The sequence below is a fragment of the Equus asinus genome, chromosome 16 (assembly GCF_041296235.1).
Source record: "Equus asinus isolate D_3611 breed Donkey chromosome 16, EquAss-T2T_v2, whole genome shotgun sequence".
NCBI lineage: Eukaryota > Metazoa > Chordata > Mammalia > Perissodactyla > Equidae > Equus > Equus asinus.
In genome coordinates, this window is record NC_091805.1 from 37388531 (window position 1) to 37410351 (window position 21821).

Consider the following 21821-nt stretch of genomic DNA (forward strand, 5'->3'; position numbering starts at 1 on the left):
TTTCCCCAAAGCACTTATTACTCTCCAGAAGGAACTCATTTATTTACTTATCTACATGTTTCAGTCTGTCTTTGCTACTACAATGTGAGTACCAAGAGAGAATTATTTATTCCTCCTCTCCTTAATTTCTCAACATTGGCACACCCCATGGATCAATACTGGGCCCCCTTCTCTCTACCTACCCTTGCATATAATTATTATACGTGTTGATGCCATATATGTATCCACGGATACATATGTATCCAGTGTTGATGTTTGTCCAGAATTTCATATTTACGCATCCAACTGCCTACTTGAAACATGGATACTGAATAGATACCTTAAATTTAATGTGTTCCTCCCTCCCTGTCCCTCCACCAGTCCTGAACCTAGCTACACTTTTGTCACTCTTCTCATGCTCATTAAATGGTATCATCATCCACCTAGATGGTGGACAGTTTGAGGCTCAAGCCAAAACCCCAGAGTTTACCCTTTTTTTTTTTTCTCCCCAAAGCCCCAGTACATAGTCCTATATGCTAATTGTACGTCCTTCTAGTTCTTCTATGTGAGCCACTGCCACAGCACGGCCACTGACAGATGAGTGGTGTGGTTCTGCACCTGGGAACCAAAGCTGGGCTGCCAAAGTGGAGTGTGCTGAATTTTATCCACTAGGCCATCAAGGCTGGCTCAGAATTTTCCCTTAATTACTCTTTTTCATCTGCAAGTCTACCAATTCTACTTCCAAAATACATCTTAATTCCAGCTCCTTCGCTCCATGTCTGCTTTCATCGAACTACTTCAAGCAGTGTTTTTGCCTAGGCTACTGCGGTAACTCAACTAGTCTTCTTGCTTCTAATCTATTTTTCACACCGCAACCAAAGAGAAACTTTCATATCCAAAATTTAATCATTATACATACATATACATACACACACACACATCCCTACTAAAAAAATCTGTCCAGTTTCCAATTGTTCTTCACATATCAAGACTCCACCAAAAAATCTGTAGGGCCCACATGAATCTCTACATACCCGACATTTTGGGGGGTTTTCCCCAAGTTTTTTCTAATGTCTGTCCCTCATCTGCTACCCAACCAATGCTCCATGAGAGCCAAATTTTGATGTATTGTTTAATGCTATGTCTTTATATCTAATCAAGCAGCAAAAGGAGCAGTAAGAAGCACCTTTGACCTTGAGACTGTAGCAGCTGCACCTAAAATAACACTTCTCTCTAGAATCCTCAAGACCCTCACTGTATGAAGTGAAGGAGACATTTCTGCTTCACTGTGTTCAGAAACTAGGCAGAATAGTGGATCAGAGTATAAAGTTCAGTCACACTAATAGCCTCAAATTCCAGTTCCGCCATTTACTAGCTGTGCGACTTAAACCTCTTTGTATATCAGTGTCCTCAATTGTACAATGGGGAGGCGTAGCTACCCTTTAGGGTTGTTGTCAGGATTAAATATGTGAAGATACAGTAGTCCCCCTTATTCGTGGGGGTTACGTTTCAAGACCTCCAGTGGATGCCTGAAACATCAGTACCAAACCCTACACATATTATACCTTTTCCTTTACGTACATACTTATGATAAAAATTTATAAATTAGTCAAAGTAAGAGATTAACAAAAATTAATAAAAGAGAACAATAACATACTCTAATAAAATATAGATCTTAACACAGCGTATGATTTTTTTCCTTATTGAGAACTTTCACCTTTACACTTAAGTGAAGCACATTAGGCCTTCTCTTTGGCATATCCAAACTGCCAACATCACAACTCTTGCACTTTAGGGCCATTATTAAGTAAAATAATGGTTACTTGAACACAAGCATTGCGATACCACAGTCTATCTGATAACTGAGACGGGCAGGTAGTGTATTAGATAAAATGACGATTCACCTCCCAGGCAGAATGGCAGATTTCATCATGATATTCAGAATGGCACCCAATTTCAAACTTACGAATTGTTTATTTCTGGAATTTTCCATTTAATATTTTTGGATTGGGGGGGTAACTGAAATGGAGAAAGCAAAACAACCACGGACAACAGGCCCTACTGTGCATATACACACATCCTCTGCCTAGAGGCTGTGAATTCTGTGAAATGAACCCCAGAGCCTATGAGGCTGTTATATGCAAATGAGTCAAGAAAACAAAACACTTTTTTGTCTCAACTTTTTGTTCCTTAAACTGAGTTGTCCACCTACCCGGACCCTTAGCTGAAGAAAGAACCTGCTATCTTTAGGCCTTACTATCCTCAGACTATAAATACACACCTCACATTCCTACACCAAGATCCCCTCCCCTCCTGTGCTTCGGCTGTATTTTCCCAAACACCAGGATCAGGAGCCCTGCCAGTCCAGCTCCACACTGCGCTTGCGCCAGCACAGACTCGCTCCTTCCACCCAACCCCCCTCCCCGCCCATGCGTAGCAGTGACTCCTTCTGTCTGGGTTTACAGCCTCTTTCCTTCACGGCCTGAGATTCCTTCTTTGACAACTTTTTAAATCCTCACGCCTCTCTCGGGCGAATTTTTGCTCTTAACACTTTCAACAGCTACCTGGAATTTAAATCACTTTGCTTTCCCGTCACTGTAAAACCTCTCCCTGCTGTCTGAGGAACGGGTCTCTGAACAGGTGTCACTCCTCCGTGGCAAAGGTCTCGCGAGAAGCTGACTACTTTTCGCGGTATTTCTTTGTTAACCAGAATCCTTAGCGCGAGGCGGAAAAATACGGCTTTCTCTCAGTTTCCGTCGATTGCTGCATTTTTTCTGCGGCTCTTTTTTCGGCTTTCCTGTTGCTGTTTCCGCGAGAGAGATGGCGGCCCCCGAGCAGCCGCTGCCGACGATGTCGAGAGGATGCCAGAGCTCTGCTTCGCTTTCTCCGCCGCGGGGCGACCGAACCCTTCTGGTGCGGCACCTGCCAGCAGAGCTGAGCGCGGAGGAGAAAGAGGACTTGCTGAAGTATTTCGGGGCACAGTCGGTGCGCGTCCTGTCCGATAAGGGGCGACTGGTAAGGGCGTGCCCAGTCCTCAGCCTCCCGGGAAGGCCCTTGGCTGGTGACCCAGGGAGGGGCAGGTCTGACAGAAGGAAGAAGACAGAAACGAGTAGGAAGAGGCCCTTCCCCATCTTTCCTCTTTCACATCTAAGTATCTTGCGTGCCAAGTCAAGTTTGAATTGGCTGGAGCCTAGGTTAGTCACAGGGCTGCGGAAAAGGGCAAGTGAGAAAGGCAAGGCAGGAGAGTGGAAAATAGCGTAGTTATATTCCCTTTTGCGACTCATCCTGAGAATCTCAAAACTTGTCTGAAGTTGGGGGTATTTCTGTTAGAGTACTGTCAGAAATGTGTAATAAAGGCCTTTTTAAAGATCTTGGTTCATTTATAAGCCAGTGTTAAAACGTATCAAAATAGAGGAGAAACTACAATAGTAACTTGAGTAAACTAGTTACAGAATTTCAACTAGGTTTTTGACGAAGTTCTTCGTAAAAATTTCCCTAAGGAATCTTTTAGGGAACAATATTACAGGAATGTAATTATTCGTTTTTATACCTGAAGGTGTTTTAGATGGATTTCTCTCCATTAAAATGGGGAGATGGTCTGTGATGGGGTAAAACATCAATGGATTCAAAGTGTCTCCCAGGTGACTGTAATATGCAGCCAGCGTTGAGAATTACTGAGTTAGAAGAAAGACCGATTTTGATAAAAGCTTCATGTATATCAGCAAATACAAATATTCATGTGATTCAGTTTAAGTACACTTAATTGGGTCGTCTTGGATCAGATAAGAAAAAATTAGAATGTGTGATATGATTACTCAAACAACTTGCAAATACTTTAATAAGCATTGACAAGGACTCTTCCTTAGCATAATGATTCATGTACTTTTGACTTATGTTCCTTTTCTGATGGTTTAAAAGATATTTACAGGTTATATTTAAAAATGACTTCTCCTTTTGAACCCTTATTAAAAAGATAAAACACAAAGAAAACATACACTTAAGGAATGATTTTATGTTAGGCAAGTTTTTAAGCTTTGCATTTGGCCGGATAGAGGAAAATTTAGATCTTTAGATATGTTATAAATGGGAGATATTTTATATTTTTGCATGGTTTAAGTGTGATCCTCTGTGTTTAGTAGGAGTTTTTTAAATTCTGGTCTCTTGAACTATTTGAATGTATATATAAAACATTGTGTGCCTGTGCACACCTGTATATGAAGAAGGCCACATAGCTTTCATCTCAAAGAAGTTTGATTCAAAAAAGATTCAGAACCGCTGTACTGAAATTAATAAACAGTTAAAAGATCTTGATTTTTCTATGATTTTATTAATGTGTCAAATCACTGTCAACTGGTAAAATATCAGACATTTTTATGAGAAACTGAAATTATATTAGAAATAATGTGTATCTTAATTCTTTTTCAGAAACATACAGCTTTTGCTACTTTCGCTAATGAAAAAGCAGCTGTAAAGGTATGACTTTTTCTTTACCATTAGGGTTATCAACAATTTTCTATTATCAATCTTGGTTTGAAAATGAAACATAATGTTAAACTACACTTTTTAAAAGTGAAAGCATTTGTATTTCAGGAGTTTGGTTACAGGCTACATTTGGTTTGTCAGTTGGCAGATCTTGCACAATATTTACGGATTTAAACATAAGAATAGTAGATTACTAGAAAGTGAATTAAAATTGAATTGTAATGTTATGTAATTAACAATAAGTTCCAAAGGATGCAAAGATTGATAACTACCTCTGTAGCTGTTGCAAAGTAAGATATTTTAAGTATTAAAGGGAGAAAATATATATTTAAAAAATCTTAGGGAATCAATTGCAAAGAGGTGACCTTTGATGTGGACCTTTAATGATTAGTTGGATTTTGAGAAGAAAACAAAGGGAGATGGACCATCTAGGTTTGGAGAACATTTAGTAAAGCTATGGGGCATGGAAAGTTGTAAGTGGATCAAGACCTAAGGGTTGAAATGGAAATAGGACTTGGAAAATAGATTGAGTCTAAATTTGGGTGGGAGAGAGGGATTGAATTTTGTTGAGTAGGTATTCTAAAGATACTCGATACATTTGAGTTAGCCAGTAATATGGTCAAGTCTGTGAAAGATATCTGGTAGTGTTTATGTAATAGATTAGATGTGGGAAAAGGTTAGAGGTAAGAAGACCAAATGGAAAGCCAAGACAAGAGAAATGTTATAATGGCCAGGACAAGAGAAAGGATCTGAATAAGGCAATAAGAAGACAAAGGAAGAAGAAGGTAAATACTTGGTAGAGATTGAGTTTGTAAGTCTTATGATCCCTATAGATGTAGAAGTTGAGAGCAGGAATACTTTGAGATTTTTGGACTTAGTTATCGGGTTATTACATTAGCTGACAGAGGCGGGATTCAGAGGATGTTTGCAAGGTAGATAATTCAAATGTCATCTATTAACTCTGAGGAGTCAATGTGCTACTTCTATGGAAATCTTTTAAAAACAGTTAAAAATATGAGTCTAGTGCTGAGGCAAGATAAAAAATGGAGTTTCTTCAATCAAGTGAATGGATATGGTTACCCACAGGAAGACAAGCCAGCGAAGATGACCAAAGGAGAAGTTAGGAAGGAAGTAGAACTAGAAAAGAAATGATCATAGATGCAAAGAGAAGAGCGTTTCAAGAAGATGAGATCCTGTGGTGACACAAAATGAGGAATGAACAGCCTATTAGTAAAGGACTTTTTATTATGAAATGATAGAAATGACCCAAATTCTCAGTAAGGAGAAGAGACAGCTTAAATTGTCGTATATCCATATACTTGACTGTCAGAGAATTAAGGTAGAATGAATATGTATTAATAAAGCATGTAGCCCAGATAGAGTACATGAATAAAGTTGAAAAACATTATGTATGACATAACTTTTAATTTATGGAAAACTAATGGTATATTTGTTAATTTATGCATAGAAAAAAATGTAGTAGAGGTATATGCCAAATTCTTAATGTCTTTCTCTGAGAGTGGTATTACAGAAGATTTTCACATTATATGTATTTTTAAAATTTTTTTCAGAAGACTTTTTTTTTAATATAGCATAAGAAATTATAAATAAAATATGTTAATGAAAACCACATTGTTTTAGGGTCAAGAATAACTTGGAAGAGAGGACATGGAGCCGGTCATTGTCTTTGAGAAATGTTTGTATTGAAGAGAAGGAATGAGAAAATAATAGCAGTGACAGGACTTTTAGGCTAGAGTGCACTTGATTGATTTAAAAAAAAGAGGAAGAGAAATGTTTAAGAATAAAGTGAGCTAGATAGGGAGATTAGTTAACATTAAAAGTGAAAAGCCATAAATCTTTGAAAAGAAGAGACTGTGTGTGATACAATTTTGAGAGGAAGAAAGTTGAAGTAATTCAGCTTAGATGACTTGTGTTTCAGATAATCAAAGGTCCACTGATAGTGAAGAGGTCTAGAGTTGATTTAGGGACTGGAAAATTATTGAAATATTTTAAAACTTGCTTTGTATAATGGAGTCAAATAAGGATGCCTAAAGACAGAATAAAATTGTAGTCCCAGTTAAGGCCTACATTTGTTCAAAAACTATTAAGTGCCTACTATGTGCTAGATGCTTCTTTAGGTCTTGGGATACATCAGTGAATAAAACAAAGATTTTTGCCCTCATTGGAGCTCACATTCTCAAAAGGGGAGACAGACCATAAATAATAAACTTAATAAATTGTTTATTATTTTAGAAAATGATAAATGCTATGGGAAAAAAAGAAAAAGAGCAATAGAATCAGGAATGTGCTGGCTGGGGAGGGTTAAGTTGCAGTTAATGTGGTTAGGGTCATATTTGAGCAACAATTTGAAGGAAGTGAAGGAAGTTAGGAGGTGAATGAACATGCCTGTTATGTTCAAGGAAGCCAGTGTGGCTGAAGCACTGAGGGGAGATGATTGGATTTGAGGTCAGAGTATTAATAGAGTTCATACCTATATTTTTTGTAAGGACCCTAGATTTTACTCTGAGTAAAATGGGGAGCCATTGGAGTATTTTGAGCAAATCAGTAACATAATATGACTTAATAATATTTAAAAGGATCACTTTGTGTTGAGAATAGATGAAAGGCAAGAAAGAGTAGAAACAGAAGATCTGTTAAAAGATTATTCTGGTAATTCAATCTAGAGATGATGGTTACTTGGACCACCGTGGTAGCAGTGGAGGTAGTAAGAAGTGGTTAGATTGTGGATATATTTTGAGGGTAGAAACTAACAGGATTTCTTGATGGCTTTCATATGCAATGTGGGAAAGAGTTGTAAAGCATGATTCCAGGATTTTTGGCATGAGTCAGGAGAAGAAGGAGTTACCATCAACTGAAATGGGGAAGGTTCCAGATGGAGAACATTTAGGGGGATGAGGAGAGATTAGTGGTTCAGTTTCTGAAGTGTTGATTTTACGATGTTTGTTAGACATCTAGGAGGAGCTATCCAATAGTTTGGGTATATGTTCCTGGACTTCAGCGTAGAGGTTTGGGCTGAAGTTAGAAAGAAGGGAATCATTAGCATGCAGATGGTATTTAAATTTAGGGTGCTGGATTAGGTCACCAAGAGATTAGATAGAGAAGACCAATAATAGGGCTCTGGAGTATGCCTACATTAAGAGTTTCAGAAGGCAGAAGCCGAAGAGATTGAGGAGTAGAAACCAGTGAGCTAGGAAGAAAACTGTGGGAAACTATGGTGTCTTGACCCCAAGTGAAGAACATATATCAAGGAGGGAGTGATCAGCTGTGTTAAAAATACAGTAGACTGAAGACTGCGAGTTGACCATTGGCTTGGCAGTATAGAATTTGTTGTTGCCTGTGACCAGCAGTGTCAGTGGACAGAGTAAATGTAAGCCTGATTGAAGTGAGTTTGAAACTGGAAGACAGGAGAGGAATTCTAGATAGAGGACTTAGATAACTCTTAAGGAATTTTACTGTGAGTAATTAAAAAGGGAGCAAGCAGTGGTAAGTGGGATCAATAGATGAAGAAGAAAAAATTTTAGGATGGGAGAAATAAGAGCATGTTTGTCTCGGATGTAGATAATCCAGTAGAGGACAGAAAATTAGCAGAATAGGTAAGAACACCCCCATAATTCCAGAGAGTAGAAGTGAGGCTCTTGAATAGATTAGAGAGGGTGGGATATAGGATACAAGTGAAGCAACTTGATTTAGATAAAAACATGGATAGTTAATATGTGTTATCAGATGGAAGGTAGAATATGTAGGTACAGATGCAGGTAGGTGGGGAGTTATGTTGGGAATGTGAAGTTCTATCTAGTTGCTTCATTTTTCTCAAAGTAGAAAGCGAGGTCATAGGCTAAAAGAATGGGAGAGGAATATTGTGAGGTTGAGGAACAAGAAGAAAGTACAAAATACTCTCTAAGAGATTAATAGAAAAAAATGAACTAAGAATGTAATACGTAATACGTAATTGTGTGCCTTCATTAAGAGCCACCCCCAGATTTATGTCTGTGGTCATGAATTTAAATGAGACCAGGCCAATTCATTATGTTTGCTTTTCTAACCATTTTCAGCTGCCTGGGTATAGACAGAGTTGGATTCAAGCAGATTTTAGTTTTGCTAAGTGATGGGAATTAGTCCCTTAATAATCATTAAAGCCTTGGCAGCCTGAGCTTAGAAATGTGTAAGAAATAGCTAAAGAAATGTTAGCAGCATTAACAAAAACTGTATATAAATTATTTTGTATATGATCTCTAACAAATAATTTTTGGTACAGTTAGCAAATTTTTACTCTTTTGTTCTTCCAACCGAAGGCATTGACAAGACTCCATCAGCTGAAACTTTTAGGTCATACTTTAGTTGTTGAATTTGCAAAAGAGCAAGATCGAGTTCATTCCCCATGTCCCTCTTCATGCAGTGAGAAAAAGAAAAGGTATGTAGACAGTTAAGTTTTCCTAACATTTTACAGTGTTTTTTCATCAGTTGTATTGCTATTGTTTTCAGACTAGCAAGTAAATAATTTAAAACAGTAAATGATACATCTGTTGCATCTGTACATTAAAATAGTCTATTTTTGTCCTAATTGTACAGTAGGAACCTGAGTGTTGATTTAATATTAGGAATTAATCAATGTGAAGTGGGAAGAGAGATGGTGAAAAGCATTCCACTTTAAGTGGATGGAAGGTAATTAGTATAAAGTCTTTGTTGTACTAGAGATAGTAGGGTGTCATGAATGGGCGTGCTTTGATATCAAAGACTAATATTTGGTTCCCAGCTGTAATTCTTTGTAGTTATACAGCCTTACAAATTGGCTTTATGTTAGTGGTTCTCAAAGTGTGGTCCCTGGACCAGCTGCACCATCATGGATCTTGACGGCAATACAAATTCTTGGGTCTTAACCCAGTTCTACTGAATCAGAAATTTGAGATTGTGGGGAGGATAACGCCCCAGCAACCTGAGTTTTAGCAAATCCTCTAGTTGATTGTGATGCACATTAAAGAAATTTGAGTGTCACGATTTTATGCCATGTAAACTTCAGGTGTGGTGTTTTTTTTGGTCAGTGAGGTTTATCATACCATCTTCACAGTGGTACTGTGAAGAGTAAATGAAAATGTGGCATACTTTGTATAGTATTGGAATAGAGGAGGTATTTCCTGAAGCTTGATTCTGTTTCCCTTCCTTTTCATTGCTGTTTGCTTGAGAAATACTTCAAATTTTTACATATTATAGGACTGTTTTAATAATGCCATGTTTGAAAAGATAATGTCTTTTCTGTATGTAATTTTTCACTCTGTTTCTAAAGATCAGATCAACTTTGATTCTGTGTTTCTTAGGTCTGATGATCCTGTGGAAGATGATAAAGAAAAGAAAGAACTTGGTTGTTTAACCATAGAAAACGGAATTGCACCAAACCATGGGTTAGCATTTTTTGTTCTGAGTATATATACATACATACATACACATATATATACTGTATATATAATAAATAAGATAAATTTTCTTTTAAAGGGTATGTCATGAATATTTTTAATGTGTTGATTAAACATTTTGGGCTATAAGAGTTTGTCACTAAATTTGGTTCCATCAACATGTGCAGGGTTATAAGATAAGCTCTAAGAAATACTTTATTTTTCTTTAATGTAATCAAGGCAAGTTTATTTTTAAATGTACTTATTTGGATCTACTAGAAATAAGGTTAATCTAAGAGTACTGAATCATTTGAGCAATTTTGTATGCTAGCAGGTTACAAGTTATTGATATGAAGCTTATTAAGACATGATAAGAATTTATAATTTTTTTTTAGGCTGACTTTTCCTCTCAATTCATGCCTCAAGTATATGTACCCACCACCTTCCAGCACAATCCTAGCAAACATAGTAAATGCTTTGGCAAGTGTGCCTAAGTTCTATGTACAGGTAAGTAGAATAAAACTTTACTTTCCTCAAAGTGAGTGCTTATATAACTTGATAAATTATTTTCCATGCTAATTCTCATGCTTTTTCATAATAGTATTAATCAGACAAATTCTGACCGGCAATGATGCTATAATATTTTAAAGATATGTCAGTCAGTTCAGGCTGCTATAACTAAGTGCCATAGACTGGGTGACTTATAAACAACCAAAAATTGTCACAGTTCTGGAGGCTGAAAGTTGGAGATCAGGGTGCCAGCATGGTTGGTTTCTTGTGAGGGCCTTCTTTTGGGTTGCAGATGACTGTTTTCTCTTTGTATCATCACAAAGCTGAAAGAGGGTGAGAAAGCTCTCTGGGTTCCTTTTTATAAGGGACACTAATCGCTTTCCTGGGGGTTCTACCCTTGTGACCTAATTACTTCCCAAAGGCTCCCCTTCTAATACTATTAAATTGTGGGGTTAGGATTCAACATATGAATTTTGGAGGGACACAACAAACACTCAGTCCATTGCAAAAAGGAATGAAATATTTCTACATTCAAGTAAAGCCTTTTGTAAACTATAATATAAACATACTAATATGTTTAGTATTAGTGTAATAAACATAAGCTAATTTGGGAAATATAATTTCTGGTAATTCTTTGTTACCTTAGCATACATGTTTAATGTAGAGATTCTTTCTTAAAGGAAAAGACATAGTGGACCCTCAGCAAATGCTTCAAAGTATTGACAGTAATAAGATACTTCTTTGAAGTACAAAATATGGATGTTTATTTCCTTTATTTTGCTTCTCTCTGTTTTATAATTAGTAATCAGGGAAAAAGACACAACATTTCGTAGATTTAACATTGCAAGAAAGTGACATTTTTAATAATGAGAATAATAGCATTAGTAGAATTGACAAACATTTTAGGAAGGGTGATATGAGATATACTAGGGGCTAGTTTTAGCCCTGTCCAGGGATTATAAAGGCAAAAAATTACTCAATAGTGTTATTGCAAAGTTTTTAATTATGTAAAATATAAGATGAGTCAAATCATCATTTCACTATGTGATTTTAAATGTTTAATTACTTTAAGGTGCTTCATCTTATGAATAAAATGAATTTACCCACACCTTTTGGACCAATTACTGCACGACCTCCCATGGTAAGAAAGCTCTTAGGATTTTTTCTAAGATTTTAAATTTCTCTTCTCAAGGTGGGAATATTGATGCTAACATTTTTAAATGTTGTGCTAGTGACTTCTAATGCATATTGAAAAGAAGGAACAAATATAAAGTTAATGTGATGATAGTCAAGTGGAGAGCTGAAAGTGGAAGAAAGCCAAAACATGAAAGAGGTGCTTTTGGTAATAGAAGCCATTGTTTCTACCAGTGTTATTGTTCAATCTTTTGATCCAGACAGTTGTGCCGTTCTATAAGATAATTGCATTTAACCAACTTAATTTTCTAAAATTTATGTTCTGGTTTTATTGCATATAGAACTTCATTTGCAGAAGACAAGAAAGTTTGCTAATTTTTTAAATTAGAATTTGCTATGCAAATCTACCAATTTAGTTAGTAGCCTGTGTCTGCTCTTGAATAATTTTAGTTATTTTGCTATGATACTCTTAGTTTTTTAGATAATAGCAATGAGAAATTATCTTGACTACTAACATTTAAATGGAAAATTTGCTTTTCTGTTGTATTTTGGCTGCTTTTCTAATGTGTACACTCTTGGCTTCATAATTTTTCTTTGTAAGCCAAGACCTCAATGCCTGGAACGTTGCAGGGATGTTAGTTAAGACTATGTTAGCTGCTGTTAACAAATAAAACTGAAATCTTAGTCACTTAAAACAATGTGAATTATTTCTTGTTCATGTCAAGTTCATTCCAAAAGTAAGGCAGAATGATGTTCTGCTCTACTGAGTCATTCAAAAGACCTAAGTTATCTTCACTATGTGCATTCTCAGGTTTTGGTGAGGACATTACCATGCAACTTGCAGATCAAGAAGGGAGAGAGGATTATATGTATGGAAGTTTTTTATGCTAACATTCCATTGGCTAAAACGCAGTTACATGGTGAGATCTAACTACAAAGGATCTTGTAGTTTGGAAATTTAGTCCAGCTAGATGCCAAGGAAAAAGAAACAAGTTTTATGATCAGCTAGCAGTCTGCCACAGCAGATGTTCCCTCAATATATGTTAAATGTGTCAAAGAATGTCATGAGGTAGAGAGATATGAGAATTGTGTCTGGGTGGATGGTTTTTGTATTCCATAAACATAGATTGCTATAGTATTTTCGTTTTGTTCTTTTAATTAGTATGAAGACTATATGCCATTACATGCACCTCTTCCACCTACATCTCCTCAGCCACCAGAGGAACCTCCTTTGCCAGATGAGGATGAGGAACTATCTAGTAAAGAATCAGAATATGAAAGCAGTGATGATGAAGACCGACAAAGGTTTGTAATGTCAAATAATACTTGTTTAGATTCCAAGAAACGTAGACTATTGGGAAAGTGATTCTCTAGCTCTTTTAAAATTTTGCATATAATCTTTCATAATTTAGGATCATTAAAATTTGTCTGTTCCTAGCCCCCAACCCCTCAAACATGTAGTCAGTATAGATTGAAACCTGAGAGAAGATGTCAAGACTTAAGGAAAAATTTTTGTATCGTGAGTAATTTTTTTAGATGAATGATTATGGTATCATAAAGTACAGTTGATCTTCATTATTTGTGGATTCTATATTTTTTAATGTGGCTAGGTTGGTAAAAGTTAGTTGTAACCCAAAAATCAATACTTGCACTGCATTTATGGTCTTTTGTGAACATAGCCATATGCAGATGGTGGAAAATTTGAGTTGCTCAACTTGCACATTCTTAGATGGGGTAGAACAAGGTGACAGTCTGCCTTCTTGTTTCAGTAGCTCCTTGTCCTTTCTGTGGTCTTTTTTAGTACCATGTTTTTCACATTTTTGTGCTGTTTGTTGGTGATTTTGGTGTTTAAAATAGTCCCCAAGCATAGTGTTGAAATGTTTTCAATTCAAGATCAGGAAGACTGTGATGTGCTTTATGGAGAAAATACATGTGTTAGATAAACTTTGTTCAGGCATGAGTTATCGTGCTATTGACTGAATTCAGCGTTTATGAATCGACAACATACAGTCATGCACCACTTAATGACAGATGCGTTCTGAGAAATGCGTTGTTAGGCAATTTCATTATCGTGTGAGCATCAGAGTGTCCTTACACAAACCTAGATAATACGGCTATACTTAGGCTATATCGTGCTAATCTTATGGGACCACCATTATATATGTGGTCCATTGTGGACCGAAATGTGGATCATTTTGTAGCACGTAACTGTGTGTGTTAGATAAAGCATCCTTAAACAGAAACACACATAAAACAAGATATGTGTTGATCAGTTGATGAAATGTGAGCTTGCGGGAACCTAATCCTGAATTTCCCCTATAGACAATGATTCATCATTCTCTAATTTAGTGTTTGTGGAGGCTTTATGGGACTCTCGTTACTTTCAAATAATGAGAACAGAAGTAAATTGTATTCATATTTTGTCAGCTTCTTCTCCTGGACTTTACTCACCTCAGAAAAATTTCTAGAGCAACTCTGTAGGATTTAATACAAAATTATTTGTAGTAACTACTGCAGATAAATTATTCTTTTTATTGGTTATTCTTGATGATCTACATATATTTTATTTAAAGACTGTCTTAAAACAGTAAGTTGTTAAGGTTCAGGTATGTAATCCACAGCATAACCTAGAATAGGAATTGCTAAACATTTTCTGTATAGGGCCAAAGGGTTCTTTTGGAGTGGGAAAGCAGCCATAGATAATGCCTGAATGAGTGGATGTGGCTGTGTTCAAACAAAACTTTCTGTTTATAAACACAGGCAGTTGGCTTGATTTGGTTGTTGGGCTCTAATTTGCCAGCCCTGAGGCTCAAAGACCCATATAGGCAAATGGGAATCTTAGGTAACTGTGCACAGAAGAGTCAAGATACAGAAGGAGTCGTTGACCTGAGTCAACCAAAACCCAGACTGGGAAACATATACAAATAATCAGCAGCAATTTGACATCTGTTGACTCAATGTCCACTTAAGTAATTTGTTGTTGTTGTTAGTGCTTGTTGAGTCCTAGCAACCCTGTGTACAGCAGAGCAGAACTCTACCTGGTCTGTTTGCACCATCCTCTGACCTTCTGGTGCTGTAGAAGCCAGTGCTCTGCTGTTGTTCATAAGGTTTTCATGGGCAGTTTTTTGGCAGTGAGTGACTAGGGCCTTCTTCCTCATCTGTCTTAGTCTGGAAGCTCAGCTGAAACCTGTCCACCATGGGTGACCTTGCTGATATTTGAAATACCAGGGGCATAGTTTTCAGCATCACAGGACCGTGCAGCCCCCACAGTATGACAGTTGACAGATAGGTGTTGTGGTTCCCTGACTGAGAATTGAACCCGGGCCGCAGCGGTGAGAGTGCCTAATCTTAACTGCTAGACACCCAGGGGTGGTTACTGAAGTACTGGCTCAATATATGTTCTTTTTCTAGGGAAAGAGTTAAGATCAAAATGTAGGCAGGGCTGAAACTACAAAGTGGGAGTGAATAGAGTGCTTTGAACAGAGGCATTTAGAAAGGCTGGCAGTTCTCAATAGACTGTAACTTACTGCTAAATAAAGAACAATGCTGCAGAGTGTTGCATTAGGTTAATTACTTAATCTCTGTAAATCTTACTTTCTTAATAAAAATAATGATAGCAATAAGAAATACTTTAGACTAGCTAGAACCTTTTTTGTTTTTTTTTGTTTTGTTCATTTAGATTTCCATTTTAGGGATATAGTAAGAAATTCTGCAAATAATTCATCTTGAGTCATGAGAACAAAGCCTTTGTGTGAATCAATCTCTGGTTTCATGCTTCTCTGTTATCTTCTAGAAATGTTAAAAAAAAAAATGGTACTATTTATTTGTTCAGCAAATATATATTGATTACCTACCTAATATATGCCAGACACTGTTGTAGAGGCTTAGTATACTTTGGGTGAGCAATTTGTGAATGTAGACATGTTTTGTATAACTGGATTTATTCATAAAATTTTTCACAAGCCATGGTTGTAAAGAGGCTTTAAAAATTTACAGTATTTGTTTTCATTTTTCCTTGCTTAGGGAAGGTTTAAAACTTATTTTAAACACACTCTCCTCCTCCTCCTTTGCATTTTATTGTGTTTGTTTTGCTTTCAAGTTTCACAAATATAACTAGAGAAGTAGAGCTGTGACTAGTGGTTTTTGAGCCTGCTCTGTGGAAACACTGTATCTGATCCTGTGGAAAATACAAAAATGCTTAAAAAAGATCTGTTCCAGATATTACACATACTGGTAATGGAGACAAGCTATGTACAAGGTATCAATTGTTATACCTTGATTGTTACTTACAAGCTACTTCAGGGTATAGGACTTGAAAATTTTGTTCTCAAGTAAGTTATCTTGTTTACATAAGTGTTGATTTGCAACAATTATGTGCAAATTTTTTTTTGTTTTGGTGAGGAAGAGTTTTTTTGATGAGGAAGATTTACTCTGAGCTAACATCTGTGCCAATCTTCCTCTATTTTATATGTGGGTCACTGCCACAGCATGGCTGACAAATGGTGTAGGTCTGCACCCGGGATCTGAACCTGAGAACCTGGGCTGCCAAAGCCGAACATGCAGAACTTTACCCACTAGGCCATGCAGCTGGCCCCACAGAAGGTTTTTTAAATGAAAATACTTCAATCCAGGCTCTGTAGTAATTAGACTATAAATGGAAGTAATTTTACTGTGTTCGTAAGGTCTTTTGAATATCAGTCAAGAAAAGAGCAAAATAGTTACATAGATTGTATTAGTGTATCCTGTTCAATGTTTTGGCATTAAGTCCAACCATTCTTATTTGGGCAAATAATAATTTTTATAATGAAACGTATCTTTAAAAATTGATAAATCACAACTGAATAGATTTTTGTTTCCTTCAAAGTAAGATGAAAGGTGAGCAAGGAGATTTAGAATTTGAGCTTTTATCAAATTTATATCTTAATTGATGGCTTAGAAATTACGCTTAGGCTGTACACAAATCATTTTATAATTTATAAGCCCGAATGCATATTTAAGCTTAGCAGACAACAGTGGTAAATAGCTATGCTTTTCCATAAGAAATTTTATTTTCACTTTCCTTTCCTCCAATGTAGAATGACCAAACTAATGGAACTAGCAAATCTTCAGCCCAAAAGACCAAAAACAATAAAGCAGCGCCACGTGAGAAAAAAGCAAAAAATAAAGGATATGTTGATTACACCTTCACCTGCTTCACACAGGTAACTTTGTTTTGAATTATGAAATAAAGGTTCTGTATGTTCTTTGCCTACTTGCTTAACTCATGTCATTCCTCAGTCTGGCTTTTATTTCATATTCGTCTGTTTGGTTCACTAGTAACTTCCTATTTGCCAGATTCACAAATATTCATAATTGTGTCACAGTTGACCAGCATTTGATGTTTTTGACTACCCTGGGTCTCAAAATTGTCCAGCCTTAATCTTACATTATCATTCTCTCTTTTTTTTAATCTCCCATCTTACTGCCTCTCTTGCTCTTTTCCTTCGTGTCATTCTCTCTCTCTTGCTCGCTCTTTTTCTTTTGAATATTGGGTTCCATGTGCTTCTGTCCATGATCTTTTGTTCATATATTTATATTCCTTATTAATCTCATTAATTTTTCTGCTTTCACCTTTTGAAGCTAATAGATACCAAATCTCTATCTTTAGCTTTAACCTACTGAGACCTGAAGTCTTCTTTTCCAGCTTCCTCCTTTTTGCCTGCTCAGTGTATCCTGTAGGCACTTAAGACATTCTTCAAAGCAGTACTCTTTTTTTTTTCCTTTTAAAGATTGGCACCTGAGCTAACAACTGTTGCCAATCTTCTTTTTGTTTTTTTCTGCTTTTTCTCCCCAAATCCCCAAAGTACATAGTTGTATATTTTTAATTGTGGGTCCTTCTAACTGTGGCATGTGGGACACCACCTCAGCATGGCCTAACGAGCCGTGCCATATCTGCGCCAAGGATCCAAACCAGCGAAACCCTAGGCCACCGAAGTGGAGTGTGCAAACTTAACCACTCGGCCACGGGGCCAGCCCCCAAAGCAATACTCTTTTAGTGTCCTTTCACTGTCTTTTTCCCCTCCTGCATTCAGTTTTGATAATGGAATCACCAGTGTGTTTATATGAAATTATATTCATTCCTCCTGACTCCACTACCAATATGAAACATTTTTTGACTTAAAAGTAGCCAATTGGATAAAAATTCACACATCTTAGCTTAGCACACAGGACCTACCGAAGTGCCTTTAAATATTTATTGAATGTGTGATAAAGTTCTCTGCTGAATATCATGTGTGGTTTGGAGCATGTGTCCAAAGGTTAGTGCTATCTATTCAAAGAGTGAGTTCACAGTCTTATGGGCAGTAAGCCATATGCATAGATGACTATTGCGTTAGAAGTTATAATAAATGACATAAGAAAAAGAAAAAGATATAAACTAAGAACTGAAGGGTTGTGAGAAAGGAGAGGTCACAGCTAGTTAAGAAATCTAGAAAGACTTTAAGAGAGAGGAGACATTTCATCTGGGCTTTGAAAGATGAGAGGCAAAAATTAGTCAAGGAAAGGATACCCAGTGTGAATGAAAAAGTAAAAGGAAAGTTTGTAGAGGTAGGAAAATTTATTGGATAGAGATTGAAATGATGGAAACTAGAAGGATGTGGAGAGAGATCTGCCTTAAGTCTTAGGCTAAGATGTTTGAATTTATTGAGGGAGCCATTGTAATGCCATTGACATTTAAAAAAAATTTCTTTCAGACTATGTTATCTTATAATAAACTTTTCAGTGAGTAAGCAAATTTGGGGTAAAGGTCAGGGCTATGAATATGAAAGAAGTTAATTAGATGTGAATCAACTTTCCACTGTTCCTTGAATATTTTGTTGTAGTACAGAAATTGCCAATGAAATGATATTCGTTATATGTATTTTGTTTGAAATATATTGCCCGTTTTTTCCGTTTGACTGATTTTCTGACATTTTGCGTTAACATGATTTTGGTTGAAATTATGGCAGAAATTTTACTTGCCTGTTTGCCATAAAATTCTGTGTGTTTTAATACCTTTATCCAATGAAAATTACTATTAATTGCAGTTTTAACAAGGTAAATTTTCCTTGAACTTGTAAGTAACTTTATAAGTTGAGAAAGGAGTTTGTTAAAATTACTTTTTTTTTCCCATTTTTAAAAGACTGGGTCTTTAATTTTTTTCTTATTTCACATTAAGTATAAATAATACGATGTATTTCCCATGTTACTTGTCTTGACATCACAGTCCCATGCTTTTAATCTCTGTGGCAGCACTGAACAATTAAAAATAAATAATGTGAAGGCCCGGCCCAGTGGCTTAGTGGTTAAATTCATACACTCCACTTGGCGGCCCAGGATTCATGAGTTTGGATCCTGCATGCGGACTTATGCAACACTCATCAAGCCATGCTGTGGTGGTATTCCACATACAAAATAGAGTAAGATTGGCATAGATGGTAGCTCAGGGACAATCTTCCTTACCAAAGTAAATAAATAAATTAATTAAATAAATAAATAAATAATGTGAACCAAATTAGATTTTTCCAATAGCCACATTAAAACAGTAAAAAAGAAACAGATGGAATTAATTTTAATAATATATTTTATTTAACCCATTATGTCCAAAATATTATTTCAGCATACAATTAATATAAAAAGTTATTGAGATGTTTACCTTGTTTTTTAATACGAAGTTGTGAGAGTCTGGTATGTATTTTATACTTACAGCATATTTTAATTTGGATAGCAACATTTCAAGTGCTCATTAGCCACATGTGGCTGGTGGCTACTCTACTGGACAGCATAGATTTATTATATAGTATACAGAATATAGTTTATAATCCTATATTAAACATAGAATGAGCTTTTTTGCATATTAGTAAATATAGATTTAATAGTGCTCAAGTCCTGTCTGTGTCATTTACTGAATGACTTTATGCAGTACTTAACATCCCTTAACCTCAGTCTCCTTATTTATCTAAAATAGGAATTTAATAGTATTAGAACATTTGTTAGGGTTTATGGAAGTAGTAAGTGTAAGTTACTTTGTGCACTGCCTATAGTGTTGTGAGTGCTTTATCAGTGTTAGTTTTTTAAATTTAAAGTAAATATGAAATAATGTTTTACTTAGGATTTTATTTGCAATTATAAAGTAATGCTGTAATTGTTTATAAACAGCAATTTACATCCAGTGCTGTTACCTTCGGATGTGTTTGACCAACCACAACCTGTAGGTAGTAAAAAAATTGAATTCCATATATCTACTGACATGGTGGCTGCATTTAAGAAAGATTTAGAAAAGGAACAAACTTACGACGAACAGAAGTGTGGTAAGCATATTCTAGTTCTTTAATATGCTATGTAAAAATTCTTCTCAATCAGCTTTTTATGTTAGAATTCTATGTATAATGTTTCTCTATTTTAGTATTTGTGAAGTATATTTAAAATATGCAGTTAGGTCTTCTCGACATCATGGAATACTGTCCATTTTGAACTTTTTTTATGTAAATAAAATGAGTGCTTAATGGCGAGATTGTCACAGTTGGCTTTTGCTAGTAATGAAATCTAGGGTGAAATTTAGTCTGGTTTTTGCTGATGTTTACACTAAAAATAAATAGAAGAGTTTCTTGTATTGACTTATTTTTCTTGTATTGACTTATTTTATTTATTGATTGTTAAATGTGATGTTCTGTGGTTTTATTAGTATAATTATATTATTGGCTAGAAAATAAGCAGAGTGACTATCTTGTGAATTGTAGATGTCATGTACTTTTTTCTTCCTCCAGAACACATGGAAGGTTGTTTACCAAGATACTATTCTTAAATTTAAAGATAATGTATTGAAATTACAGAATTTTTTCTGCTTCTTTTAGGCATCAATATAATACAATGGTATTCCTTTGTTCTTTAGTAATTTTTTTTTAATTTTGGAAGTAATACCAACTTACAGAAAATGTAATCAAAACAGGAGCATGTAAAGTAAAATTTTAGGAAGTTTACGCCTCAAACCCCACTGTTCCCGTCTCACTACTTAGAAATAATTATGGTTAATAAGTTGGTGTAAAGATATCCTTTCAGGCCTTATCATATACGTGTGTAAACACATTTTCTCTCTGTCTTTTTTTAAAGTGAGCGTTATGTTTTATGTAGGATTTGTCATTGACTCAGTAAGGACTTAGGGAAAGCATAGAGCATAGCAGGCTTTATGCTAGGCCCTAGAGGACAAGTTAGACATGGTCTGTGATCTTTTGGAGTTTAAAGTCTAGTAGGAGTAGCTTACTATGTCAACATAAAAATATATACTTTACTTTTTTTGTGGTTGCATAATACTCTGTAATATAGTTATATCAATCTTTATTTAATCATACTCTGTTGATAAAAGTTGAAGTGGTTTCCAGTTTTTTACTGTTACGGAAAATACTACAATATACATTTTTGTATATATATCTTTGAACACTTGTGTGAATATAGAATTATAGTAAGTATTGCACATGTAGTGAATGAAAAACTAACTGGTTTTAGTTCCTGTCTCTGATGGTTAGTGAGAATGCATTCCCTTTCCACACAGCTCCTTTTTTGTGTGTTTCAATATTTATATACATTTTTTTGTATGTGTGTCTTTCTTATCTCATGGCTAGTCACCCCTTGACACAAATTTTTATTTAAGCTTAGTTTTTACTCAAAGGTTTAGATGTATATGAGAGGGGGACAGTCATCTCATTCTACATCAGTGTCAAGTAGTAATACTGAAAACAGTAGAAGCAGTTTTAAAAGTTTTTCTCTTATTGATGCCTTGAGGACACAGGAGGTCTGTTTATACAATAGTTTTTCTACATACCGAAAAGGCATTTATAATCCTAAATGTCGCATGTTCTTTGCATCATCATCTCAGCTTCCTAGAGGTTTTTTTGGTTTCGTTTTTATTAAATATCACTAAAATTTTTTAGTGAATGTTTAACCCTATCCTTCCCAGCCCTCTCCCCCATGCCAGTTTAATTTTTGCTGAAGCTAAAATTCATATTTTCTGAGTGAGATCTATTCTGTTGCTGTCTAAAATAAAAAGTTCACCATGTTTCTTAATTTTTCTAATTGAACGAATAATTTCTTAAGTGTGCAAATACTTATTTTTCTTTACTTCTTATAGGGCCAAGATTAGGATTGGTCGTTTTTTTTGATGGAGGGATGCTTAATGTATTTTTTTTTCAATATCCTCAAATGGAAGTGTCTTATTTTATGAAGTTTATTCCAGCATAATGTGTTAATTTTAATCTTTTAATCATGAGACCGTTGAAGGTTGTTTGTTTCACAATA

The 21821-nt window shown here is 35.6% G+C and overlaps 1 protein-coding gene across 3 annotated transcripts in view; it reads left to right on the forward strand.

Moving 5' to 3' along the window:
* The first annotated feature begins 2408 nt into the window (after positions 1–2408).
* The window catches only part of RNPC3 (RNA binding region (RNP1, RRM) containing 3), a 28099-nt gene continuing 8686 nt past the window's right edge, over positions 2409–21821 (forward strand). For all 3 annotated transcript variants that reach the window (XR_006514486.2, XM_070486941.1, XM_014865257.3), the window contains exons 1-9: positions 2409–2994; positions 4405–4452; positions 8775–8893; positions 9795–9878; positions 10265–10376; positions 11452–11520; positions 12676–12818; positions 16589–16714; positions 19689–19840. Coding sequence is in view for 2 of the 3 variants with exons in the window: in XM_070486941.1 (XP_070343042.1) it covers positions 2800–2994; positions 4405–4452; positions 8775–8893; positions 9795–9878; positions 10265–10376; positions 11452–11520; positions 12676–12818; positions 16589–16714; positions 19689–19840 (1048 nt within the window). In the remaining variant the exon portion in view is untranslated. The remainder of the gene's footprint in view (positions 2995–4404; positions 4453–8774; positions 8894–9794; positions 9879–10264; positions 10377–11451; positions 11521–12675; positions 12819–16588; positions 16715–19688; positions 19841–21821) is intronic.